This window comes from Anabrus simplex, chromosome 5, assembly GCF_040414725.1.
Source record: "Anabrus simplex isolate iqAnaSimp1 chromosome 5, ASM4041472v1, whole genome shotgun sequence".
Taxonomy (NCBI): Eukaryota; Metazoa; Arthropoda; class Insecta; order Orthoptera; family Tettigoniidae; genus Anabrus; species Anabrus simplex.
Window position 1 is genome coordinate 6,584,871 of NC_090269.1, and position 13,095 is coordinate 6,597,965.

Below are 13,095 nucleotides of genomic sequence, written 5' to 3' on the forward strand. Positions count from 1 at the left end.
CCTGCGTTTCGCCCCTATGTGCTAAGTTGGGCTCATCAGTTGGTACTTAGCACACCCACACAGGCTACCAAGAATGTGTTAGCTGGAAAATTTATAATGTCCAATAACAAACCATTAAATTGGTATTATAATTTTTACTCATTCAGGACAAATATTTCATATTCCCTGTGGGAATCAACATCTATATTATCTGATGGCCAGGCAGGCATCAATTTTTAGAAATGAGACAAAGTTTCTCATAGTGCATTGGCACTGCTGGTGGCTTCAAGTAGCCTATGCAATGGCCTCGACGGTATGCACTAGCCATGTGTCTTTGTGGGTGTGCTAAGTACCAACTGATGAGCCCAACGTAGCACATAGGGGCGAAATGCAGGCAACCAAGAATGAGTTAGCTGGAAAATTTATAATGTCCAATAACGGGCCATTATATTGGTATTATATTCTTTGTTTAGCATAGATCAAATTGATACATCGATATTTATTGTTTCTAGCCGTTCGATATGTCAGTGATATCCTGCAATGTATCATGGTTTTCATTGAAAATTTTTGTCCACAGTCACAAAAAAGAATGGTGAATTATATTGAAATTCACAAAAATGATGATGATCATCATTTTACAGTTTCAGTTTTCTGGGTACTTTTAATAAAAATTCACGAAGAAATGGTAAAATGAGTAAAATTTGCAATATGTCACGACTGTGAAACATGCACAAATCGCACAGTAGATATTAAAAACCACTTACATTGCATATACCTTATAATTGAATAAGAATTTATGAAAAAAGCCATTCGTGAAAATAAGGGGCCCCTTCTAATAGCTGATGTTGTTTTTTCAGCCAAAGCCTATTGACGTGCAGGTGATATCGCACCACATGCAGCGGTATGCTGTCTGGTTTGGAGGAAGTATGCTGGCTTCAACAGTGAGTATAGCCTCTTAAAACTGCAATGAGATGGATAAACACATTGACAGGTCACTTTGCAAAGAGAAGCCAAGGACAAACATCTTCATACACTGCTGTCCTCCCTTTCCCCACTTTGACCTGTGACTTGTTGTGACACTTCTTTGTTCCTATCAGTAATGTTGTTTTTAATCTACCCTCCCATTGCCTGTTTGGCTGTAATACAGCTTCATTCTAGACTTCCAACATCCTAATAAAAGTCTACACCTCCTCTTGTACATGATTACGAGGTGAGACTCTTCTTTGTCCCCCAAGTTTCTATTTAGAATGGTAATGACAAGAGCCTGGAGTTTTTTGAAAATCCATTTGCATTTTGAGGGTTATTGTATATTCTAAACATAGCTGCATATTTCAGCATAGTAGTTTCAAATTAAGGATAATGCCTGAAATAAAATCGGTTTTGAATGTCCCTTGCCAGCAAAAATGCACATTGTTTCCAACTCGTGAGTTATGAAGCATTACAATACAAGTAGACAGTTTTCCCCACATCAGAAGGTAAGGTGTTAGTCATCTCCAGCTCGCTTTCATTTTCTGAAAATGTCTAAAGAAGAGCAGTAGCGGCTATTCATCAGAGGGCGTCATCGTGAAATTTATCCAAAAGATTAAATATAAAAAGAAACCAGTCAAGTCAGTTTACGTACATAGTTCTCAGCCTATACAGTGTACATAGCTTGTCTCCAGGTGCCTGTTGTATTGCAGCTTTGTTCTGAATGATACATGTAAATAGGTGAGAGAACAAAATTACATGAGTTTAAGTGTGTATTTCTTCAATTTTTTTGTACATATGTACCCATGGTACGTCTTCTTCTTATCCATTCCCTTGTCCAGATTCTCTCTGGGTAGGGTAGTATACCAAAGCCCTCCACCTTACTAGATCTTTCCACCACTCCTCTTCTAGTACTTTATTGCTATCGACTCCTCTGTTTGCAATACAGTCCACAATAGAGCTTCTCCATCTCATTCTAGGTCGTCCCCTAGGCCTCTTTCCAGTCTCTGTATCCATGAATGTTCCCTTTGGTATTCTCTCTCCTGGCATTCTCATGTGTCCAAACCATTTTAGCTTTGCTATATCCATCTCTTCTCGAAGTTTACGCACTCCCACGCTTCTCCTTATTTCCTCATTTTGTATTATATCTCGTCTTGTCTTTCCCTGTATGCTCCCCAAGAACCTCATTTCAGCTGCTTGTATCTTAATTTGGTTCCACTTAGTCAACGTCCAGGCTGCTGAAGCATAGATCAGTATAGGATTATAATAGGACGAGTATAAAACCTTTGTGCACTTCATTGGCACATCTTTGTTCCATAACAATGGTAGAAACTTGCAGACTGCTGTATTCTTAAATCAATTTCTCCATCCAAATTTCCATCTTATGACATCATGCTGTCCAAATATTTAAAATTCTTCATTACTTGAAGAGTTTCTTATCATTCCCATGGTCCTAGTAATGACAGGGAGGTCAAATGAGTATCATTAACAGAAAAGAAATGTGAGTTGACATTCAAAATTATTATGTTACAAGTTTCGAGCGCTTTGATGGCATGACTCTGTTATTTTATTTTTTACAATTTCCTTTATTTTTGCACTGATACAGATAGGTCTTACTGCGACGACGGGATAGGAAAGGGATGGAAGCAGCCGTGGCCTTAATTAAGATACAGCCCCAACATTTGCCTGGTGTGAAAAACCATCTTCATGGCTGCTGACAGTGGGGTTCAAACCCACTATCCCCCATATGCAAGCTCATAGCTGCGCACCCCTAACCGCACAGCCAACTCACTCAGTGACTCGGTCTGTAGACTCATTGAATAGAAGGCTAGTACTAGGTTGGTAAAAGTATTTTCTTATTAATGTTTAATTCATTTGTCTTTGAGTTGTGCCATTTCAGGATCACTTTCTAGTATGGCCAAAAGTTAATTTTAAGTAGTTGCATTAGACCTGCAAATATGATAATTGAATTATTTCAAGTATGGTCACTAGACGTTGTTATGAAGTAGACTGACCACGTTTGCTGGGATACTCTGAATATTACTACGTTGCAGTAAATTATAAGACAACAGCGTGGCCAGAATACAAATTCTGTACAAGTACTGTGCAAAGTCGACCTTGTCGATGCTTGTTTGCATACTTCTGGCGCTACTTCACACAAACTGAACTACATCAAGAATGAAAATAATGAACAATGGCTCATACTTGTGGAGTGTTTTGTGTGATTTTTCGTGTTCTGAACAGCCGTGGTGGCTGAGAAAAAAATTCCTAAGAGCCGGTCAGCTAAACCTGGCAAATAGGGTTAAAGACAAATATTGCTACAACAAATGCCAGTATAATGAAGTGTTCAAAATTTCAAAATTATTTAGGCCCCTTCCCTATTTAAGGTGTGTTAAAACATTTCCTTTTAACGAATATCAAACTTTCAGTATAATGAATTAAAATTTCACCTTTTGCCTGTATTTAACTTCTTTTTCTTTCTTTCAAAATATAATTGAAATTCATCCTGATTTATAAGAGATATTTTTCTTATTATGTTATTTTATTATGAAGACAATATGGTATTACTCTTCTATACATGTTTGCGATTGGTCGAGCAGGATATCAATTTGAAAGTAACCAATAAGCTTTGCGCATCTTTCATGCTGTTGGCTGGGTAGGAGAATAAAGTTTTCAATGAACGTTATGATTTTACTGGTTCATTTATTCGTGTCATATCATGCGTTCATACATAATTCACCACGAAAATTACAGACTACGCCAAAACTCTTAAAATCACTTAAAATAGTATGTATTGTTAATCTTGGCTAATTTTTCAAGTTATCATTTCAGAACTCAATCTCTTAATACTGTATTTCAAAAAATTAGTTCCACCATTTGTGAACTTGATTTGACAAGATAGCTTGTAAATGTAACACCTAACCTATACATCCTTGCTCAACATAGTTTTTGGTACATAAAACTTAATTTTTAGTTCTGAAAAAAGGGCATGATGTATGAAAAGTGATGTAAGAAAAATATTCAGTTGTCGAATATGCATACTTAACATTATGGTACCAATTCTTATTGAAGTTGCAATATAATGTGGATATATATATATATATGGGTGTTCATTTTAACCTAACTCAGGTACAGAGTTTTCTTCTTCCATGGGATGCAATTTCTACTGCAGGCAAAATTAATCAAGTTTCTGATTAACAAACTTTTACTATTGTGAGAATAATTATGATAATCCCACACTGGCATTTCACTGTATACGGAAATAAGGTTTTGCTTTCATGTTTGTAGATCTCGACCTCCTTAATTGATTGTGTTTTCTGTTATTAGGTAAGGTATCTGAGATGGGAAAAATTGAGGTTATGTAAGTTTCAACATTTAATTATTTTTACACATTCATACACTTATGTAGGATCATACTTTATTTATTCATTAATTTATTAGAACATTTTCTCTGAATTAATATTTGCCTAACGTAAAATGACTCCTGTCTGAATAACACCCAAGAGGTCAGTTCAAGGCTAAACATCCCCACCCGATGGACAAAAGACTATCACCACCACCACCTGCTCTCACTCGATATGAGGACTGCGGAGATGTTTCGAATTGAACCCAGGGGCCTGTTTCATGAAACATCTTTCACTGATATTATTAGTAAGAAGCCAATTAGTATTATGTTTCATAGAGTTATTAGTTAATAACATTAGTAATTAGTTTGAGTCAAAATTATTAGTAGATATTCCTAATAATATTAGTAAATTGTTTCACAGACTACATGACTAATAAAAGTTACTCATATTATTGGGATTATTTCCACGAGTGTATTTTGACTTATAATCCATATAATTAGTGAAACCAAAGTGAGCGATATTTCAATATTTTGGCATAAAGTCTTGAAAATCAGTGAAATGGTTGACTCTGATTTAAATCGTGATGAGGAGCGAGTGTAGGTATTCACCGTTCAATAAATGTTAGGCCAAAAACAGCCTGTACTGGTATGTAACAGACATATGAATACAATGAGAGATTTAGGTTAGATTACAGAACTTTTGAGTATTTGCTCAATAGGATTGGTGATAGAATGTCCCACTGCAAGAAATGAAGCATAACCTCAAAACAGCAGCTTCACATTGCACTCCACGAGTTGATAGTGATACAGTATTGTGTTTCCCTAGTGCAGTTGTCGGGGTCGGAAAAGAACAAGAATTGAACAATGGAAGTCGGATAGGATAGATGAAAGCGAGGAGCCTGGCACAAGTAAGTGGGAGCAATACTAGGACTCAGCTCAGGGCCCCATGCTCGTCAACCTACGCTTCCAAATTGAGAGAGTCCCTGGGGCCCCTTTTAGTTGCAGGAGATACCGTGGGGGTTATTCTACTGTCCCCAACCACAACCAAGATTTTGCTAGTCCATCTCAAAAAAAAATTGAAGAGCACATAAAATAAAAAAGTAAAAAGAACAAGGAGGGTTATAGTGTGCACAAGGCTGCAAATAGTTGACTCTTTATCTCAGACACTTTTTGCAAAGTAACTTTCTTCTCTCACAATATTTTCACTTCTTTTATCCACTCTCATATGTATCAAAGTCACAACAATGAAAATATCAAGTGAGCCTATCAAACATATGGAAAGTTTTTCATTGTAAGTGAACGCTTTAGACCTTTTCAAAATAATTTCCACCACACTCAATACACTTCTCTATACGTCGAAACCAGTCACTCAACCAACTCTGCCACTTTTCTTCGGTTACATTTTCATACTCTTGATCCCGTGCTGCCAGAAGCTCCTCATCGGATGCAAAACGCTGCAGTTACTCATAACATCTTTCACTGATATTATTAGTAAGAAGCCAATTAGTATTACGTTTCATAGAGTTATTAGTTAATAACATTAGTAATTAGTTTCAGCTTCATCTTCAATTCTGGGAAGAGTGTAAAGTTACATGGGGCAAGATCAGGACTGTATGGAGGGTGATCAAGCACAGTCAACCCTGATCTGGCAAGAAAATCCATTGTTACATTAGCACAATGTGCTGGAGCATTGTTGTCATGCAAGAGCCAAGTGTTGAGCCGTGACCTTGAACGGAGCTGCTTGAGAGCCTGGATGACCTGAGGCAGACAAGTCTCACCGTACCACTTCGCAGTAACTGTCCTTTGTGTTTCTAGCACAACCCGAGTCAGGATGCCCCGTTTAGTGAAGAATACTGCAATTATCCTTTTCTTCACTGACCTTGACTTTCGCACAGTCACAGCAGTACTCTCATCTTCAGACAGACACACTTTGTTCTGGGATTTTGTTGGGACATCGTAATAATAAAGCCAAGTTTCGTCACCTGTAACGATGCTCTTGACGTTACGCGAAGTACCATTTTCAAACTGTTTTAACATTTTTCGGCACTATTTCATTTGAGGTGTGCCCTTTATTCCTCTGAAAGTGAATGGGGCCCCCAAAGGGAACAAACCTTTCTGACATGGAGATGGTCGTGTAGAATTGAATGAATAGCTGGTGCAGGGATGTGGAGGGTCTCATCTCCCTGCCGATATGTCAACCGCCTCTCATGCTGCAACATTTTCCTCACAGCTTCACTGTATTCTTCAGTCACTGATTCAGACGGTTGCCCAGAACGAGGATCGTCTTCACCCCCAAAATTTCCTCTCTAGAACTCTTTGTACCAGCAGAAAATTGTTGTCCGATGTGGGCAGTCTTTCCCCAGCACAGGAGTCATTTCCTCCAGGCAGTGATCAACAGTTAATCCACGAGATAAATTGTAGCGAATAATTGTGCGATATTCACATTTAGACCACACTGACATCTAAACTTGCTTTCAATCCCACTGCTTGGTAGCAACTGGTGTGAAGGTCGCACCTTGCTGTCTTCTAGACCAGTTTTCACCACTCTTTTCATCCCTCACCATAACAGGTGTGTCCAGCCAACCATTTTTGTGTAGTGCAAAACTGTCCTAGTGCCCTTTGTAGTCAAGTAATAGCCTACTGCTAGGAACAAACACAAACCAAGAACATATGCAACAGACCACAGAGATAAGTTATTTATAAGGTTCAACCTTTTCACCTTTGAACCTTATAAATGACATCTCTATGATCTCAGTTCAATACGGAAACAATAATGAAGCTTATGTCTTTCACTATGGCCTTCACTTAAATCGCAGTGGTACGTATAAGTTAGGAAATTTGTTTGGAAGGGTAATAGGGAGGTACGTTCATGGAAACGGGGTGGCCTAATGAGCGACAATAAGGGAACAGGGAACTGGAAATCAAGTAGGGATGACATAAAAATTTTAGTGTTGAACTGTAGAAGTATTGTAAAGAAAGGAATAGAATTAAGTAATTTAATAGATATATATTTACCAGATATTGTAATAGGAGTTGAATCATGACTGAGAAATTATATAATGGATACAGAAATTTTCTCACGGAACTGGAGTGTGCATCATAGAGATAGGATAGGAATGGTGGTAGGGGGAGTAGCCTATTCATTCTGATGAAAGAAGAATTTGTAAGCTACGAAAAAATTAAAGATGATACACATGAAATTCAAGGTGTAAGGCTCATTTCTAAAGATAATACGCAACTTGATATCTTTGGAGTGTACAGACCGGGATATCCAAGGTCCGCGTGAACAATGGGACATGTTCAGCTGCGTCGCGATTTCTCTCAGTTTAATGCGCCAGTTCTGTCTAATGATCGCATTCACACTGTTGACACGGGGCCTGCCTTCACGATGGTTGTCCGTGATATCTGTGCGTCCGGCTTTGAATTGCTGACACCACTTTATGATACTTTGCCAGGAAATGGCCCACTCCCCATACACAGCACTAATTTCACGATGAATGTCCGTCCAATTCTTCCTTTTGGCCCATAGGAATCGAATTGTCGCACGCACCTCATATTTGGAGTGAACGTCCATATGGAGACAGTTTTCTTCCATCTACGCTTGCACAAAGCATAACTGTACACTCAGCATCGAAAACTAGGTGAGCCAGGAGCGTGTTGGCAAACCTGACGCAAATAAAACCCGCACCCCGATTTTGTGCCTCAAATTTGTTTAAAAAATTTGCGGGGATTACTCGCGTAAATACGGTATTTCAGATAAAGGTCGAGACATCGTCTTTCAAGTGAGATATATACCATGAACAACTGGTTCTCGTATCGCATGACAGAAAGCAGCACAGTGTGCTCATGGAGAGTTACAAAAATATTACAAGCTGAGAAATAAAGACAATAGGATAAATAAACCGCACTGTACAAATAGAGCAAAGACAAACTTGTCAGATCATTTTATTACGTGGGAAAGAATGAAGCAAACAGGCAGAGACTTAATCTCGCAAAAACAACTACATTCTTATTTTACAACACTGATAAACCCCAACATTTCTTCTTGGAAACAAAACAATTTGCAAATCCATAACTCCAAAACTCTTCGCGCTACAGCTGTAAATGCGAAACCATACCACGTATAGAGGTCGGCGCTGAGGGGTTAATATGGGACTTATGATGCCCCTAAAAGTATCTGGAGAATAAAACTTTAAATAATCACAATTTCAAAATCTTGAAGTCACGATTAGAATAACACTTACCACAATATAATTATTTTCACTCAAGTTAGAACTTTGAAAGTATTGAGTTTGACTTAGAACTGTAAGATTCTCAAATAAATAAAAAGTCTTTTCATAAATGAAATGTTATACAAAGGTTGAACCACATACAGTAGAACCTCTATTATACGTTCCCAGAAACTACGTTTTCCCATATTATTTGTTAAAATTACGAAGTCCCACGAGCCTCCTAATTAAATCACGTTGTAAATATCTCACATTATCCGTTCCTTGAAGAAACGATTTCCCAGATCAACCGTCCAGAAATTTCAGTCCCATCAACACTAAATCCTCGATCACGCGTTTTTCAAGAAACTGTGTCTTACGAAAGGACAGCTACGGCATACTTAAGGATCTTCCTGTTGACGTCCCGTCATTGCGGTAATTTGAAGAAGTACTGTACTGGAAATGCGATCAGCGGTGAACTTGCATAAGGGATCATCAGCATCGCATTCGGGTAATATTGTTTAGAGAATCCTCGGAAATCATAAAGCAGAGAGTGCCCACAACAATTGGAAGGAGACAGAGCGCATTTCGACAGCTCTATTTGAAGACAGAACGAGTTTCGTCAAATGTTCATACTTGCAAAACATCTACATTATGTCCAGGGTTTGACCTTTGTATAACATTTCTGTTATGACAAGACTTTTTATTTATTTGAGAATCTTACAGTTCTAGGTCAAACTCAATACTTGCAAAGTTCTAACTTGGGTGAAAATAATTATATTGTGGTGTCATTCTAATCGTGACTTAGGTTTTCGGCATTTCCCTCAGGGCACTGTATAGTCACTAGGCTTTCAGGCAGGAATTGAAACTACTCCTTCTTAAGTAACACAAATTTAGTATTTTAATATTATCGTATTATGTTATCAAGACCAGAACAGATGTTGCACTTTACATAACTTACATAAAGCCATGGGAGGTTTTGGGATTGCCTATTACCGTTTTGGTCCTAATATAAGACTGGGAATTTCATGTTTTTGTGTTAAAATGTTATAAAAACCGCAGACGTTTTATTTGCGTACGTTACATTTTAAAATGTTGTATCATTTCGCACTCGTACTGACTTGTATAGCGAGCGCGCTTTTCAGTTGAGCTCAAGGTCGTGAATAATCGTTATTTTGGAAGGGTTAATGATATTTTTTCTCTTTCCAATTTGATTGTGATTAGTGACAGGCAGAACTAAATGCATTCGAGAACTTGAGAATTGATACTTTCGAAACCATATTCTCAAGTTCAACATAACCTTTGAAAGTCGATGTAGGCCTAATTTACTCAGTACAAGATTTCCATAAACTGGCTAGGAACAGTATAACGGTGACCAAATTACAATGGAAGATTTAAAAAATAGGATTTTGCCATCATGTTTGACGCTTTTGTATCTAATGTGCTTTATTTTATTAGATTAGAGAATGAAAACCTACTTGTGGTCGATTGTTGTTTTGCTTGGCGTTACGGGTATTAGATTTTTCTAAGAGTTTGGCTGATCAAAGTTGCTGAACTGAAAAGAAGTTTTTAAAGGTATATGACAAAGTTTTCAGAGGAAACTGACAAAGTTTCCCCGGTAGAACTGAATGTAAAGTTCCGAGATTTTTAAGTCGCATACCGGTAATAAACGTTTGAAGCCAGCCCTGCGGTCTAACTTGTCTGCCTCTCACCCGGAGGGCCCAGGTTCGAATACTGGCCAGATCAGGTATTTTTACCTGGATATGGGGGCTGGTTCCAGGTTCAGTCATTCTACGATTACGGTACCTTCAATTGAGGAGCTTTTTAATGGTGATATAGTGACCCCGGTCTGGAGAGCCAGGAATAACGGCCGAGAGGATTCGTCACACTGACCATGCATCACCTCGTAATCTGCACGCCTTCGTACCGAGGACCGTCGCTTGGTAGGCGGAAGTGCCATTGAGGCTGTAGTTTGGTTTGGTTTAGGGGCATTTGTAAGATTATAAGTACACATATTTCATTTTTGTGATATTTAGCCAAATTGTTGATGGTTCATTCTCTCCCGGATTTTCCGTTTTCCCGTGTTCTACTTTTTTTTTTTTTTTTTCGTGGTCCCTCCAAAAACGGAGAATCAAGGTTTCACTGTATAGAGTTTCTCTGTAAATATGACAGTCACAATTAGAATGACACTTAATTATTTTACTGAAAATGGAATCTTGAAAGTCCTGAGTTCTACTTAGAGTAGGAAGATTCTCAATTTAAATATAAGGTCTTGTCACAATTGATCAAAAGCAGAAATGATGAAACATGTATAAAGTTTCTGTATAATATCAGTCTGGGGAATCGCTCCACAAACACAAGATGGATAAGAAATTTTGTTCCATTTGTAGAGGAAGTCATTACATACTCCATGGTTTGTACAAATCCTGTTGGCAGTTTTCCACGTACGTCAAGGCAGATCAAAACCAGCTGGTTTAATTTGAGTATTTATAACAGTTATAATGTCTGGTGGTGCATGTTGGATCCATTTTTCTTTCCAATGATCATTTATATTGAAGCCCGTGTTGAAAAGTTCAACAGCAGATTTTATTACTGGATGTCTGGATTTTAACCTGCCAGATATTGCACTCGGAATGTAGTCATGAATTGGAAGGTCAGAGAGATCCAATATTTTCTTATATTCACGTAACAAAGCATCCTGTCTTCTCAGTGCAGGTGGATGTACAAATCACCATTAACAGTATACCGCCCGTTCTCCCGCATGATGTAGGCATGGTAACTTGTAGTAGAAGTGATGTACAATTGGCGAGTTTTTGTTGTAATATTTACTGGCTTATTTCAGGCACCCCAATTTCTCGAGGATGAAATAGAGAAAATAATATTCCCGACATATTTCACACATCCCATTCAACAACATCAGTTGTAGTTCTGCATTGCCACTCCTCTAAAGCTTGAAAGTCATCCTTATTTCTGCTCCTTCTTGGCTCCCCTGATAATGAGTTACCTCAAGGTCACTAGCACCATTGTGATGCTTCATGTAAGAGTGCTTTCGACTTCCCATTCTCTCACGTGTACAGCGTGTACTCCCAGAGATTAGTTAGATCCTTTGTGTGAGTAGAAGTGATATATGATTAGTAGGGACCTGAAAAAATCGCATTTGCGATAAATGAAAATTTTTTAATCTTGTACTGAATCCAAGCCTACAGTAATTCTAATCTGAAATAAAATCACTTTTATGCATAAATAGAAGTGCGACAAAATGCGAATTGTGACCCAAAATGCGAAATTAGTATTAATATGCGATTTTGGTGCGAATTCTATTGTAATGTAATAATTTCATGTCATTGGAAATGTCTGTAAATTTATGATTCATTTCAACCATATGTTCTCCCATTGCCGAATATCTTTTATGTTTGACCGCATTAACGTGTTCTTTGTACCTTATAGCCAAACTTCTTCCGGACTGTCTTATGTATCGTTGTTTACATGTTTGGCATGTTAATTTGTAAATTCCTGATTTATTAAATATACATTTATTCTCTATTTTACCTGAATTGAAAATTATTTTATTAGTATTATTATCAGTTTTTGTGTGTGACATTGATGTTCTTTTTCCTGAAAATTTTAGCCAGTTGATAAGAGTGCTTATTTCGAAAAGTTAGAACTACGAATTTCTTTTTCTCTTTTCGCTCTTTAATTAAAGTTGTTTTTGGTTCATTTTTCACTTTATCATTCTATATATAAATCTTTTGGAACATCCGTTGCTACGAGCTATTTGATGGATTATATTTATCTCTCTATTATGATTCTTCTTAGACATAGGTATGTTCATAGGTCTATTAATTAAACTGTAAAATGTTGCCTTTTTATGTTGACCTGGATGATTGGAGTCATTTCTGATAATAGTATCTGTTTGAGTAGCTTTTACGTAAATTTGAAAATCAAAATGACCAGAATTTCTAGTAACTGTCAAATGTAAATAATTTAAAGTCCTATCATTTTCAGATTCCATCGTAAAATGCACTTGTCTATCCAAAGTATTTAAATACTCTAATATACCATCAGGTTTAACTTTTGTTCATCAATAATAACAAATATATCATCGATGTATCTCAACCCTGTAATCAATCCATCTATTTTATCCACTATTTTATTATATTCCATGTAATTCATGAATATGTTAGCTAAAATACCTGAAGCCGGCGAACCCATTGCTTTACACTGTTTGTAAATTTTGTCAAGTTTAAATGAGAAAAGTGCAGAAGATAACCCACCGTTTAGGCTAGCTTGTAATCATTTAAGGAACAAAAAGAAGAAAAGAAGAAAAACTTGAAGATCTTAAATTTATATAGTATTCTCATTCAGTTCAACCAAAATTGTATGTATTGATCATTTTTATAATATTTCATAAGTTCTCTTTACTCTTTGATATGGTGTATTGGAACACAATACTCCTTCAAATTGTAAAACAAAAGATTGTGTCATATTGTGTTATTCTTTGATCTAACCACTGATGAAGGGAATGGTTGAGATTTCCCGAAACATGTATGGTTTAATATTTAGTTTTTCTTTCATTTAATGAGTGTATTGATCAAG

At 37.1% G+C, this 13,095-nt stretch overlaps 1 protein-coding gene and 1 long non-coding RNA gene across 2 annotated transcripts in view; one reads left to right on the plus strand and one right to left on the minus strand.

The window, feature by feature from the left end:
* Arp3 (Actin-related protein 3) overlaps positions 1-13,095 on the plus strand; it is a 95,604-nt gene that overhangs the window by 73,625 nt on the left and 8,884 nt on the right. Inside the window, exon 7 of the mRNA XM_067146735.2 lies at positions 837-920. Within this exon, the coding sequence (XP_067002836.1) occupies positions 837-920 (84 nt within the window). The remainder of the gene's footprint in view (positions 1-836; positions 921-13,095) is intronic.
* The window catches only part of LOC136873659 (uncharacterized), a 131,659-nt gene that overhangs the window by 30,161 nt on the left and 88,403 nt on the right, over positions 1-13,095 (minus strand). The gene's annotated exons all lie outside the window — the stretch shown is intronic.